Here is a 16,559-nt window from a genome sequence, read left to right on the forward strand (position 1 = left end):
ATAGCACTAAGTTACCTTCAGTTCTGCTTTTGTCTTGTTTCAAAGCCATAAAATAACTGCTCAATTATTTATACGAAGCACCTAGGTTACTTTACAATTTGCGTGCTGTTGTTTTAAAAAAAAAATGTTTATTTTTGTATTTTCTATAGTTGCATTTATATAGAGAATAATACATTCAAACCAGGTTTAATCCACCATTTTCTACATTTGAAAATGCCTGTACCAAGTCAGGAATATGACAGTTCTTGTCCATTCGTTTTTAATGCGTTTTGTTTTTTGATTTTGCCATGTGATTATGGACTTTCCAAATTGATTTTCCTCTGAGTTCAGTATTTTTGTGATTTTACTTTTTAGTGTGCCAAAAAATATGATAACTTTTGTTCGTGACGTCACATACAATATGAAAACTTGACGTTCGTGACGTTACATACCAAACAATGACGTCATTCAAACAATTGAACTTTTTTTTGGACATTTTTTCTTAAGCAAAAAAACCCCAAAAAAAACTGACTTCATGTATAAAAAAAAAAAAAAAAAAAAAAAAAAAAGGTATGCGATACGGGGTATGCGATACGGGTTTAGCTATGCGATATAGGGTAGGTGATACAGACTGGAAAACGAACCTTTATTAGATATACAAAATAGCTGTATTTTGTACTAAATATACGATAAATATATTTATCATATATTAAGTACAAAATACAGATATTTTGAATATCTAATAAAGGTTCGTTTATCCAGTCTGTATCACCTACCCTGTATCGCATACCCCGTATCGCATAGCTAAACCCGTATCGCATACCCCGTATCGCATACCTTTTTTTTTATTACATGAAATCGGGTTTTTTTGGGGGGGTTTTTTTTGGCTTAAGAAAAAAATTCTTCTAAATTTTTGAATGACGTCAAATTTGGTATGTAACGTCACGAACATCAAGTTTTCATATTGTATGTGACGTCACGAACATCAAGTTTTTTACAACATATTTTTTGGCACACTAAATGCAACTATAAAAAAATACAAAACATTCAAATAAATACAATAATAAACAAAATATTTTTAAAACAACAGATTGTAAGGTAACCCAGGAAATTCGTATAAATAATTGAGCAGTTATTTAGTAAGGCTTTGAAACAAGACAAAAGCAGAAATAAAGGTAACCCAGTGCTATGGATCAGAAAACAGTTTATATAATATAATACTCTTCTGTTGAAATATATGATAAAGCGTATAATACATGGCAAAATCCGTATCACATGCCGTATCACCCTCGACCAATATCATCCCTCGGGCCTAAAGCTCTTGGGCTGATATTTATGTCTCGGGATAATACGACATATGATACGGATTTTGCCATGTATTATTCTCTATATATAAAGCATATCATTCGTGGATATAACACTATTTTGAAGAACACAAACACCCCTGCTAAAGTGATTGTGCGTATAGTCTGTTTCGTCTGACACGCATATTTTTGACGTTTTGTCAATATGTTGTCCTTATTTTAGACTAAAGTAAAATATGATTAAACAATTTGTTCTTTTTTTCAGAATAGTATTTATCTGTCTAGTCTATGGATATAAGTTTTAAATAACGTAACTGTAATGATTTTATAGAAAAGCTGTTTATTAGTGTGGACTGGTTGTTTGTACGGTATAGGTCCTTGATACATCGAAAATTGACGCACCCGGAGGCGTTCTTCAGACTGTTTATGACTAAATATGTTGATATGTAGTGATTGATACTTGAGTCTTAGACAAACAAGGTTTATGTCAGTCTTAGTGCAATGATTTAGACAAACTTCCAGTTATTGTACATGTTCTCATTTTGGTGCTTTGTGTCTATAGCTATTGTCTAGAAATAATGTTAGTGTTTCTTAGTGGTTTGATCCGATCTTTTAAGTTTATCTGTTTTCAATTGATTTTACAGTTTGTTCTTAATAAGTTGGCCATTCACTCAGTTAAACAACGGGATCCACAGTTTTTCGTGAATGGCCGAAAAGGTCGAATTTACTATACTCTCATGCACCGCTTGCTTGGATGCATGTATTCTTCCCGAGGGATTTTGCATCTAAGGCAGCAACCATTTGATTTTCGGGGATGGGCGATGGATTTTTTCCACGGGCTAAGGTTGTTTTTTTTAGAAAAGAACAATCTATTTTTTTGGCGACAAGTCGAAAGCAAATTGGTCACTTACCCCCCCCCCCCCCCTAACCACACACACAAATAACCCACCCACCACCCCTCAGAAAATCAAATGATTGCTGTCTGATTTCAATTTCTGGGGTCACTATGAAAACTACTAATGGAATTGTGCTGCATATAAAAATTGACCTGTATTTCTGATAGTGCTAAATCATTGTACAAGATTAAAAAACATCATTTGTTCCAATCTCAACTTGTCATCTATTTTGATAAATATACATTGTATTCGACCCTTTAACCCCACACAGTAGTGAAATTTTCATTTATGCAATCGGTAAAAAATGTACATGTACACATTGTATATCTATAGCACCGTTAAGGGTTAAAAGATCGAGTACAATGTATACACAATTACACATAGAATTTCATTTAATCAACAAACACGTGTCAAGAATTTGAAATTTTGCAACATGCGAGACCTAAATATTTATACAAAATCGGCTTAATTGGTAACAGAGACGGATTTAGCGGGATGGCAAAGGGCCACAGTCTCCCTATTTATATTACTATTTACATTAAGAAAAACATTTATTTATTTGAGAAAAGTGGTTATTCCTTTTTACCAGAGAAAAGTATAAAAGTAGTTAAGAAAGCGAGATTTTGATTGGATAAAACAATTAATTAAGCATAAGCTGAATTCATTTTAGCATAAGCTAAAATCGTTGTAGCATAAGCTTAATTCATTTTAGCATAAGCTATATTCATTTTAGCATAAGCTAAAATCATTTTAGCATAAGCTTAAATCGTTTTAGCATAAGCTAAGTTCATTCAAGCATGAGCTGAATTTTAATATTTATCACCGTGATTCCGCGCCAAGGTTTATGTATAAGCTAAACAATTCAGCATATGCTAAAATGATTTTAGCTTATGCAAAAATGAATTTAGCTTATGCTAAAATGAATTAAGCTTAAGCTAAAATGAATTAAGCTTAAGCTAAAATGAATTAAGCTTATGCTCAACTCATTTTAGCATATGCTAAATTATAATATAGCTTATGCTAAAATCATTTAAGCATATGCTAAATTCGATGTTTATGACCCTAATTCCGCGTCATAGTATTTTATGAATAAATGGTTGGTTGAACCTGTGTTTTTGACATGCCAAACCTCTCGCTTTTATGGCAGTGTTAATTATAACATTTAAATGACAACATTACACGACAGGGTTACAATTAGTAAATGGGAAAAAAGTAGGACATAGAAACAAACGAATAATAGCCATCAAAAGATAACAGGTTAAAAAATATTTGTATTCAGTTATTAAAGGTACCAGGATTATAATTTGCATACCTGCATACGCCAGACGCTTACTACGTCCACACAAAACTATGCCCAGATGAACAAATATTGAAAGCCATAACAATAACAAAGTTAAAGATCGCCGAGGATCAAAAGTTTATAAAAGTTGTGAGGACACGGTTACCTGCCTGGAACAAAAACATCATTATTATCAAGAAAAATACATAGCAAACAATATTTTTTTTTTATAAAATGACTATATAATAGATATACATGATTAAACAGAAGTGTTGACTAACTTGAAATTAAAACGAACTCATGACAATCACAACCGTGTTAACCATAGTCATTGCAACGTCTAGAGTGACGTCACGTCATGTATAAATTTCTAAAACGTGTTCCGAAAATCAAGAAAAAATTTGGATGAAATGCAATATTAGATTTGTGTGACCTATCTAACTTAGATCAATAACAGTGAAAATAAAATACTTATTAATATTTAATTGTAGTAAGTAGTAATTAGATAATTAATTGTCCTAACTAGCTTTGTCGGTGTTTCTTCTGATCGAAGTGCAAACCAGTATATCGTGTAAATTACGTTGATCCAAAATTAAATCTACCAAAATGAACTGGATGAATAGTTATCCCCAACACAACACACGAATACAACAGAAAAACATACGATTTACCACTACAAACGTAAAGACATTCGACAAACACAACATCATAATCTAACAAATTGATTTGGGATGGAAAAGTACCGTGCCACGTCCTAAAGAAATACGAATTCACACTGAGCAAAACAGTCACATTCGGGGAATAAGTCACGTTCGGTGATAAAAAGAACGGCCGACGTAACGACAAACCACGAGCAATCACGCGTTAAAAATATCCACAGTTAGTTTGGACAAAGAAACATCGTATATGGATCAACCAATTCGTGATGATGTCCGTAAAATTTATGGAGTGTCATTTTAAATCTGTCATCCTCATAACTTTATTGTAGCAGTTTATGCGTTAGGAGCACACTCCTGTATATGAAGTCCGTATAGTGTGAACATGTACGAGAATAACGTATCAATTGAGATATGTAAACACCATACGAAGGTAAATAGGGTATGTTACTGCTGAGAAATGGGAAATGGATAATTGGGAAGTTGAAATCGTCCCGTTTATCATAGTTTTTCGTGTGAAGTCGTCCATCTGTGTTAATATTGAGGAAAATATTATGAAGCAGTCCTTCTAGTATCAGTAGTATCTTTAATTTCAGGTTCACTGGGATATATGACATGCGAAAACTGACTACAATAGGGGTTATTCAATGATCGATAGGACATCACCAGTACATAGGAAAGTGAAATTACAGAATTTAGCAAGGTGTTTTTTTCTGTTTGTCTTTTAGAAGAGTTTGAATGAATTCTGCTTCATACTAGTACAAAAACAAATCGGCTAGTAGAGGTGCACCATAAGTACCCATTGGAATACCGATTGTCTGTTGAAATATGAATCCTCCAAACTCAACAAATATATTGTCGATCAAAAATTCCAGCATTTTGATAATATTGTCTTCAGTATATTTTCTTGTAGATTCATTGTGATTCTTCACAAAATATTATCGTAACCCTAAACAAGAAATTTGTATCTACGATTCCCATTTTTATAGAAAAAGCTTTGTTTAATGAGATGGCGGAGTCGATCATTTAACTGAGCTTGGGAAATAGTAGTATAAAGCGTAGAAAAATCAAAAGTCTTTATGTTGCTGCAAAATTGCAAAGACTGTGATCGAAGACTGAGCAGTGACACTCAGATAAATAAAAAGTGGGAGACAACTCCAATTAAATGTCAACGTAACCATTGTATATATCTAATATATCTAACGATATGTCAAAATTTACAATTTAGTAAAAAATATGTGTCGCTATATTGTATGGTGCCTTATGATAAGTGATGAAAGCCAACATTGATCAACAAAACAACCATGACATTGACCTTTGACTCCCAACTTATTTTCATTTTTGTGAAACAAGGACCTCAAATCAAAGACCCTTTTACCCATGGTTAACGAGTTACAATGCATATCACTTATATCCAATGCATATAGGGAAATAACTCTCATATGGAGTCTTCGGATATTTTCAGTCAAAATGCGTTGGATCGATATAATGAGCAATTTGGTAAAATAAATTTGACGTAATCTTTTACGGTGACAAAAGAGAAGTCTGCACAAAACAATCAGTGTTCAGAGAAATAAGTCTCACAAAGTAATGTGTTCAGTTAATCAGTGTCATTTTTAAAAGCGTACCAACTGGTCGACATCATAGCAAATATTTAAGTGATCAATTTTGAAACAATAATGCTAAAAAAAAAAATAGGCGAAAGAAAACAATGATAATTTAAAATCCGTTTTTTCAGAAAACAAATGCACGTCTTTCCATCCCACTGTACATATTTTGGTAGGACAATATTCACTTTAAATTTAAAATGTCAATTATGCTGCAAGATGGTAGTTAAATGTAAACTGATTCAAAAAATATATAGTTTTTATATACTTTTGCTAAAAAAAGAGAGATGAGTAGATACTTCCGATTCCTAAAATGTTTATTACCGGTCAAAAAGCAAAGACCTTTACTATGCATGGATGTGTTACTAGAAATATCAACATAAAACATTTGTAATATTAGAGGGATCAAACTATCATGGATTTTCAATGTACCCTTTCAACTGAAATTGACATTAACATTGTAAATAAACCAAGGACCTTAAATCAAAAGACTCTAGGATTCTATCACTTTTTGATTACCAGTTACAAATGCATGTTCCTCATACAAAACACAAAAGGGAAATAGCTCATATATTGAGTCTGTGTTTTGCTTTATGCTAATGAGAACAACATCTTAAAGACATAACGAGCAATAAGAAATTATAATTTTTCTCTGTTTCTTTTACGGTTGTAAAAAAATAGTAATAACAAGAAATACCGTGGTCGAGAAAATAACTCGTATAAAGAACACTTTTTGATAATTCAGGGAGAAAACAAAAACTACAATAACTGTTCGGTATCATATGTAAAATATCTAATTGACATATTTCGAAATAAAAATAAAAACTCTGCAGGAAACAAATGTGGCGGAAGAAGAAAAATAATAATGAGAACAAATCTCAACGAAAAGGGACTTTCATGCAATTGAAAACAATTGTTAAGAGAACAATTGAATGTGTTTACACCCGAACACATATCTAGACAAGAAACTAAACAATCAAAACAATATGTGGTACTTTAGATGATGAATAACGTCAGTACCTTTTTTATTTTAGCTTATGACTATCACGTAGCATTTGAACAGTTGATACGGAATATCTATCGATAAGGTTTGGTAGCTGCCGATGAATATTATTTGACAAAAAAACACGCGACGTTCCTTGCTATAACCCTAGTTTATCAACTTTCTTTTAAGATACTACTAAAATTAATAAAAGTCTGTGGTATAAGACTAAAAATCGAATTATATTGAGCATAAAAGTTTAGCATTTTTTATTTTCTTTTAAGCTTTGTACGTATAATCGATGTTTTACCTTGTTGACCTGTACTTTGAAAACGATATTTGAAATTTATTTGTTTTAAAAATATTGCATGGGGCGTCAACCGGTCCTTCCCAAAAATGACCGCCAGAGAACTACGTGGATTGTAGATGCCGAAATGAGTGCTGCCGACGTCGCGGGTCATGAAATTTGATTAGGTCAACAGTTTGGAGGGTAATACATAGATCCAGACAGACTCGAACTGCAAAGGATTGACCAAGTTGATACCAAGACATCAGTCCGATCAAACATGTATTGGATCTGTTGAACAGACACATCAATAAAAATCCCGGTGATGTTCACACAAAATTAAAAAGAATTTGAAAATGCACTGATTAGGAAATGAAATGCAATTCCAAAATGGCAAAATCTAAAGATACTAAACGGAATGCGAAATCAATAGCAATCTGTCATCGATGCACATGGAGCGTGAACGAGATTTTCAATTATACTATACCCATTTCCACACTGGGATGCTACAGCGCTCTATACAAAGAAATTCCTAGTGAATATAAGTGGTAAACATTCATGTTGCTTCTGACTTTTCGTAATTCCATTTTGTTATTTTTATAATCATATCTTGTTTAGTTTTTGAAATAAAAGAAAAATCTTGTTTGGCTCAGTATATATCATGTATATCATAAAAGCTTATCTAATCAGGTTTTAAAAGCATTGGATTATACATCATGAGAATATTCTAATTTTTATTCTAAAAATGATGGATGTAAAATTGACTTTTAGTAAATACCTTCCTGATAACAATTAGATCTAATGATATTAATTAGCAGTAGTTCAACACGTGAAATAAGGACAACTATGTAATATTAATGAAATAAAAGATATAAAACAATAAATCACCTATGTCATATGAGTTGGTCAAACTAATATAGTTGATTGTCTTGAAAACAATAACAATTAAGGTTGAACATTCGACACCAAATATATATATCATTGGTTAACGTGTTAAATCTTTTTTATTTGAAATACATTTAGCACAATTCCTTGATTTTATTCACTCTGGGTAATTAAAAACACAATACTAATCTATACAGCTTTTAATGATACAAAGAAAAACGACAATGTTTTCCTTTGGTTTTGAAAAACAGCTGATTATTCATTATGGAATTTATTCTAATCGGAATCATATATTAAGTTGTTGGTGTATTTAATTAACATCATGTTTGCAATTTTTTCCATGTGTATACCTACGTGTTTAAGGCTAAAGTTATCAAAACATCCAATCATGATGTTTTACGTTTACTTTACCCTATTTTACATGTTTCATTTCATTTATAGTAAATTACTAAATACAAGTATGAATAATGATAATTTATATAAATAAAGTTTCCAATATAGTCTACGTTTCGAATCTAACACTATTCTTTTTTGCAGACACAAGCTCGTTACAATTCGACATGCCAATAATGACAGATACAATATATCAACAAAGGGAACTGTTTCAATGAACGCATAATACTTAATATAAGGAATTGACATTTCAAATATAAGTCCAGTGTGTTTGTTGAAAAAGGATTTACAATATAAAGTAGCAAAATTACCGAACTCCAAGGAAAATTCAAAACGGAAATTCCCCAATCAAATATCAAAATTAAAATATCAAACACCTCAAAAGTAACGAATGAATTAAAGGCACATTTCTATGTTACTTCGTGATAATTGTGCATTGATCAATGTTAAGTTTGCATTTTAAGTTTGTTTCTCATATACTGTAAGCAATATATCACTTTAGTTGTTCTCTCGGGCGACAGTAAACTGTGCCTGTCCGTCTACCATGGTTCATTGTCATTATTCAGTGGTTAATATTTATTTTAACTGTGTATGACTAATTCAGAAACTACTGGCAACAGTTCGTACGCTATATGATGTATATGATATTAAAGTTACATGTCTATATGACCTTGACCTCATTTCCATGTCCATGGGTCAATATAAGATATTCCTTGATTTAAATGACTGTTTCGCTCTGATAGCTATATGCCAACTATATTAATTGTATTAGAACAGTATAAGGTGCATATGTCAGTGTTGTAGTGTCAGACAATGATTTCATTACCAATGATTATTGCTTATGAAACCTGTAAAAAAACTTTGCCTTTACTTTGAAATTTAATCGGGGTAATAACAGCAGCGAAACATTTTAGCAGGTGCTCTCTTGTTCATTGGTTTTTGGTTCATTTTGCTTGTGGTTCTATAATTATTGGAATCAAACTGTCAGATCAATGACAATGTTTTACATACCACTGATCACTACGTAAAGTTTGCTCTGATCGATTAACCTCGATGTTAACAACGAAGCTAGGAATTGTAACGTTACCTTTATATAAGACAAACAAAGAAACAAGCATAATTCATAGTAAGAATTGAAAACAAATTAACATTCAAATTAAGTTCTTATACTAAAATCTAACTGTCATAACAATACATTCGATGAAATGAAAAGAGCCTACCACCGTCGAATAGGATATGTGTTTTATCAAATTATTCAGAACGAATTGAACACAAACAACCTTATACCCCAATAACACCAAATAAGGAAGCTACATTTTTTCATTTCAACAAATGGGTTTAAACCTTATGGTTATTGAGGATGAGATCTAGCTCTTTACACCATTCATTCTCGCAAGCGGCTATTGCAAGTTATGGCAATTATTATTTTCAATCATCATTTGATACCAAAAAAATACTTTTTTTTAAACAACGAACATTAAAGTGATATATACATCTGTTGTATTAATAGGCCATATTTTGGGAATAATGATGATTAATAATTTTTTGTCAGTTACTTGTTATTTTGTTTTTGTTCAATAAAATTGAGAATGAAAATGGGGAATCTGTCTAAGAGACAACAACCCGACAACAGAACAGATAACAACAGAAGGTCACCAACAGGTCTTCAATACAACGAGATATTGCCGCAACAATTGCGGCGTCCTTCAACTGTCCCTAAACAAATATTTACACTAGTTCAGTGGTAATGAACGCCATACTAAACTAAATACAATATATCTGGGTAATTAAGCTGTCTATGATAATATTCTCACCCATTCGCTATAGTTTATATCTGCATCTTTGGAAAGATAATCTTTGACCTTTTGTAAATCCCCGCCTTTAGCTGCTTTTAAGAGATCCTGTAAGAAAAACATATATTCCATTGAAGAAGTATTCTCTATTCGAAATCTTTTTTTGTACAATAGTATAAAATATATTTTGTTTCTATTTTTATTAATACAAATGCACTATTTGCAGATATGTTTACTGGTTTTTCTTATAACAGTATAGACTACAAAGACATCGAACATTTATTTTTATCTTGACAGATATTGCAATTATACTTTTTATACTATGCATTCCTAAAGTTTTGTACACAATCAAGATGTTCAGTGTAACGCGGTATTTTCATACAAACTAAATTACTTTATATAATGACAGTAATCGTAATATTTGCGAAAAAAAAGCCTGACGAAAGATTTTTAGCATTTTGGTTGAACACTCCATTTGTTTAGAATGTCAGATATGAGATGCTATAGATCGTTATTAGTTAAAGTGTTTTGTCCGACTTACATTGAAACCTGTATTTTTATTTTTTATAGACTATTTGCCAAATCCCGTGATTGGCCCTGTAATTAGAGATTCCTTTTTTAATTGTCTCCATCATGAGAGACATTCAATTTTATTTACAATGGAGAGCCCGAGCTAGCAGAAAGAACAAATGTACCTGTGCGTAATGTGAATTATCTGTAAGATTTTCAAATCTTTTAATAACATGAATTTGTTGTTAATTTTAGTAATTTTTTCAGAAAATATTTAAAAAAAAAAGATTAGTTAAAACATCAATATATCACTTTCAATTCATCATGCTTTGCATTGACAAGAGCCAATTTTGTCCGGTACGGAACCAGTCTACGATTGACAAAGGGAAGTAAGTTGTTTTAAAAGTGTGTTATAACAGAAACAAATCGGTAATTGACAAATGGACTATTAATCGTTACGGTTGTATCAGAATTATTAGTCGTCAAAGTTGGGGAAGAAAGTTATTTTGAAATTAAATACAAATTAAAAAAGATAATTTATTTTTATTTCCAACAACTGAACGTTTGGGATGTAAACTTTATGGAATCAAAGTACGCGTAAATCACTTAACTTGCAACCAATTATAAAATGGTTAAGGAAACATCATTCCGAACAAAGAGCGAAATAACAATGGGTTTTCAATACAGCGAGAAAACCCCGCACCCGGAGACGTGCTTCAGCTGGTCTCAATATAAAAATGTGTACTAGTTCATTGATAACAGACGTCATACTTAACACCGACCTACACAAATGAAACTAAAATTAAAAATCATACAACACTAAAAAAGGCCAGATGCTCCTGACTTTGGACAGACGCAAAAAATGTGGCGGGGTTAAACATGTTTTTGATGTTTCAATTTTCTTCATATATCTCTGACAAATGTAGAAAAAAAACAGTGATTGGCAAAGAAAAAGTCAGTTTAAAAGACTCCGATGTCAGAATGCTAAGATAGTGGTTGTTTAATTTGATAAACATCTGATACTAGGTGCAATTAGATACAAAGTCCGATAAGGCAAAACTAACGTTTTGAGAACAATAATGCGTACTATAAGATCTGCAATATCATTGTCAGGAAGGGAATAAAACTCGTGCATCTGCATTTCTAAAGTCAAAAGTCTATTTGTTATTCAAAGTTAAAATATTTTTAGTAAAAGATAATAAAGATAAATATGTGTTTTAAAGAAGTGATTACTCGGGAACTGTATACTCAAAGCAAGACACTTTGGGGACATATATGTGTCTATCTATATTTCGGAGTTAAGAGTGTCATAACTCGCTGCGTTGAAGACCCATTGATGACCTTGAGCTGTGTTCCGCTCTATTGTTCGGTTGCTGTATCTTTGACACATTCTTCGTTTTTTTTCTCAATTTTTCAATTATAATCAAAGTTGGAAAGGACATTTCATTAGGTTTGCAAATATTGCAACAGACAACTGGAAATTACTTAAGGGGGTACATAGCACCTACGGGTTTAACTCTTCGGAGTAAGGTAAGCCTTTAAGTCACGTACTATTAGTCAGGAGCAATCAAGCTTTTCATCGATTAAGATTACTTTTTGTCAAAGTGCTATATATCCAACCAAACTAGTCCTGTAAATTATGTGGTTCAAAGAGGTAGGGCCAATATGCCGAGGATTTTTTTCACAGAAGGGCCAATTTCAAAAAGTGCCAACAAAGTAAAATTTACTATAAAAACAAAAAATAAAAATGCTTTTTGATCAATATCTCGATTTAAATATAGTATGATATGTGTGATCAATAGTTAATTTAACCCTAAAAAAGGATGAAAGTCCAATATCCGGATTTTCGGGTGTTTTTATGTGGAAAAAAAGGCTATCCCCCAAGAAGGACATTTCGAACCAAAAAAAATTATGCTTTTTATGACTGTTGTTTTTCATACTACTTTTTACTTCAAAAATGAAATTGGTTTAGTGTGTCCTTATTACATAAAAAAACAACTTTTTAAAGAAAAAATTGTAACATCGAAAAATTGTACCAATATAGCTTCTAAATAAGAGTGATAATGATAAGAATCACCGTAGCTCCACCAGTAGAGCGCAGAACTACTAATAAGTGACGGTTTTGAAGAAAGGGTTCGAACCTCGCTCAGAACTTTTGCATTTTTTTGTGTTGTTATATTAAATTCTAAAGTTTCTATCATATTTTTTCGGATGTTTGCTTGATTCATAGAGTCATTCTGGTTCATTTTGACTATTCAGTTAGTTTACTAGTATATCATTTTACGTGTATCAAAGAAAAAATAATGTATCGCTTATTGTGTGCAATCCTATGACTGTCCATACTCTTGAATTACTTCTTATTCATGTGTTTACATTATTACATATATCCAAGGGACAACTGCCGTCAAACTGATGTAGGTGCCTGTACATAACCAATAACACGAGAATTAATTCTATAGAAATTAAGCCTACATGTTGCTAATGTAATATACACATAACTTAAAATAAGGCCATTGTATACAAGTTTCATAACAACAAAAAACAATTCGTCGAAACTTTTTTTGAACATGGTATTATATGTAACAAATGCTGTCAACAACAATGTTGCCGCCAAATCACAAACTGTAGAGATACTTGTACTGATTTTTTTACTACACGGGTACATAACTCATCAGAAAAATAAAACAACACCACAGAACAAATCAATTACACTACAAATAGTGGTTGTAGGTAAAGCATCAAGAAGCTGTTGCATCTGTATCACAACGATTTGTTAAAATTACAGAAAAGGCAATAAAACATGAAGTAGTAACACAGGGTGATCTATGACCAACTGATTTAAGATGTTCTCCGGTTAAAATATATACATGTACATGTATTTTCTTGTCTTATCTTATAGACGATAAACCCTTAAAAGACCAGGACAAATACTGTGTAACAGATATACATATTCAGAATGAGAAAATCACGATTTGAATTAGTTCGATATTATTTGGCTCCTTGACAAGTTACATGGTATGGCACCTTGCATAAAGGATGGTAATATAAAATCAATATTAAAAAATCAATAGTCATGGCCTTGTTTTAGTAGGAATACCTGTTCAAGGTATGAAAATAAATGATGTGACGTATTATTATGTACTATAATTAGCATCTATCGGGCCATTTAAAACATGATTTACCTATCTTATCGAATGAAACAAATTGCCGGCAAATTGTTCCTACCTCTTTCTAGAAATTTTTACATATTTGTCAACTTATAAAAGTAAATATTTCGTTAAATTTTTATGAAAAATAAACGAGCTGAATCTTTATTAGTCAGAGTGGTTGGTACTTCCTCAACTGACATTGAAGTCGATGTTCTGGAACTCATTCATCATTTGTTCTTCATTTGATCATCATTTTATATTGTTAATGGTTCATTGCGTACATCGCTTTACGTGCTCCAGTTTTAGGAGTTTTATACAGGACAGTGTAGGAATCCGTGTTACTTTCCCCCTCTCTTCTGAGAGACAAAACTGATCAGCAGGCCGTGTGCACAACTGCAAGGAACATTCAGCGAACACGTTGTCAAAAAGAACAATTCGTGGCTAACCACAGCGTGAGTTACATTAAATCATTACAAATCTTGTCTTTACATCAGTGATGAACTGTTTTAATATATTTCCTATGTTATAAAGAAACTATGAACATTTCTCCGTTCAAACTGTTCGTATCTGCGATAACACAATTTAATTCAAGACAGAACCCGACGTGTGCAAGAACACATTGTAAAATTGTATTGATATTTGTATTTTCAGTTTTTCACCTTTTGGATTGGTAGTAAAAGAAAAAATCAGCTCCTGATTGTTTTATCCTTACTTAAACTCAGTCATCTTTGTTTCACTCACTGGTCCGGCCAGTACGGTGAAAAAGCTACAACTTGCCTGTTGTTTTTCTTGGATAACGTACGCCTATGGAACGCCACATCTGCCTTATGATTACAATAACCATATCATTATGGATAGAGATATATCATGAAGAAAATGTTCTATACTATAACGGCATTTCACTATAATACTCTGTCAAACTGCAATATAACTAAGGTAAACTTATATACTATAACGGCATTTGACTATAATACGCTTTCAATTTGCTATATCAATAAGATAAATCTATATACTATAACCATGATAACGGCATTTGACTATAATACTCTTTCAATTTGCTATATCACTAAGATAAATTTATATACTGTAACGGCATTTGACTAAAATACTCTGTCAGTTGGTATATTACTAAGATTAAGTTATATTCTATAAAGACACTTTGATACAACATGGAGTTAGCTTTTCATATTGTTCTGCCATTTCACTTTGTTTCGAAGATAATAGTTCATACTATGAAGACATCTTTATATAATATGAAGCTACATTTTCATATTGATTTGTCATTTTAATAAACTATTATGTGATATTGCTACGTCATAGAGATACATTTCACACTATAAATACATTTTAATATAACATTAAGCAACGTTTTCATACTACTTTGTCAGCACAGTATATTATAACAATACATTTGTATACTATATAATCACCTCGACATAACATGGAACAATTTTGTCATTTTATTATGTCGATTGTAATTATAAAAAAAGACCGTGAAGGAAATCGTTTTGCGGACCTTATGGAATCGCTTTCAAGATGAAGGAATTAATCGACTCTAATGTTACATTTGGCATAGTCGGATCCAGGGGGACTGGAAGGGGGGGGGGGGGCTATTTTGTTGAAAAAAATGGTTTCTTATATAGAGAATCACTGCAGCATGACTGGAGCGGCCCCTACTCAGCTCAAATGGCCCCCTTACAAAAAGTTTTGAAACCGCCACTGTTTGTCCACAGCGATTCGAAATTGAAAAGACTTAGGGCGACACGAAAGGCAACGCATATAGGTTGGTACCCCTAAAAAATGAACAAACAAAAACAAAAACCAAATAACATACAAGCTTAAAAGAAAAAGATGCAGGCTTATATTCTTTTAGCCAAATTTTAACTTTCATGAAAGCAACCTGTTTTTTTAGATAGTTTACTTAAAGCATTTGTTTGCAAATCATGCTGAAAGGTACGATGAAAAATGTGTCATTCGTAACTTGTACCAATTTTTCCTGTACCCATGATAACTTAGCCGTATTCTTGACTATTATTATTAAATACAAGCTGAGAGATAGTCCAGATCGGTAGATGTTTGAAAATTACATTATTGTTAAAATCATAATGATATGTAAATGAAGTTAACAAATCAATGCTGAAAGTCGATTAATCTTTACTTCTCTATCTAAATTTTACCAATTTTCCGAGCGTTTTTCAAATACATCGTACAAAGTAAACGCATAACAATAAGCACATTAAAATTCAGTTCAAGAGAAGTCCGAGTCTAATGCCAGAAGATGTATCCAAAGAAAATAAACAAAATGACAATAATACATAAATAACAACCGACTACTAGCAGTTGACTGACATGCCAGCTCCAGACTTCAATTAAACTGACTGAAAGATTATGATTTCATCATTTGAACATCAGGCATAATGCTTCCCGTGAGGGGTTTAGTATCATACCATCATAACATATATGAGAAGAACATAACCCGTGTCATGCCAACAACTATTTTTATAATAAATGTGTTTAGTTCCGATGCAAAGACCTTATCAGTGACTCAATATTAACGCCAAAATATGCAATCGTTAATGACTTGACAACAGTATCGTAATTATATCCCTTCTTAATAAGTCTATTCAAATGTTTTGGTAGTTTCTGAGGTGAATACTGACACCTTTGTGCTTAATAAAGAATATTTCCATAAAAAATTGGATGTGAAATACCTGAACGTACAAGAAGTCTGCATGTTGAGCTATATTTACGAATGATGTCCTCATACCGATGATAAAATTTAGTAAATGTTTTGACTAGTTTGTGATATCGAAAACCCTGGTGTAATAATTTTTCAGTAA

General features: G+C 32.0%; 1 protein-coding gene across 1 annotated transcript in view; it reads right to left on the reverse strand.

The window, feature by feature from the left end:
- The window catches only part of LOC139526327 (putative ankyrin repeat protein RBE_0317), a 42,979-nt gene extending 29,654 nt beyond the window's left edge, over positions 1 to 13,325 (reverse strand). Inside the window, exons 1-2 of the mRNA XM_071321459.1 lie at positions 13,281 to 13,325; positions 10,082 to 10,168 (exon numbers count right to left, since the gene is read on the reverse strand). Of these exons, the coding sequence (XP_071177560.1) occupies positions 10,082 to 10,168; positions 13,281 to 13,325 (132 nt within the window). The remainder of the gene's footprint in view (positions 1 to 10,081; positions 10,169 to 13,280) is intronic.
- Positions 13,326 to 16,559: the final 3,234 nt, after the last annotated feature.

The sequence above is a fragment of the Mytilus edulis genome, chromosome 6 (assembly GCF_963676685.1).
Source record: "Mytilus edulis chromosome 6, xbMytEdul2.2, whole genome shotgun sequence".
Taxonomy (NCBI): Eukaryota; Metazoa; Mollusca; class Bivalvia; order Mytilida; family Mytilidae; genus Mytilus; species Mytilus edulis.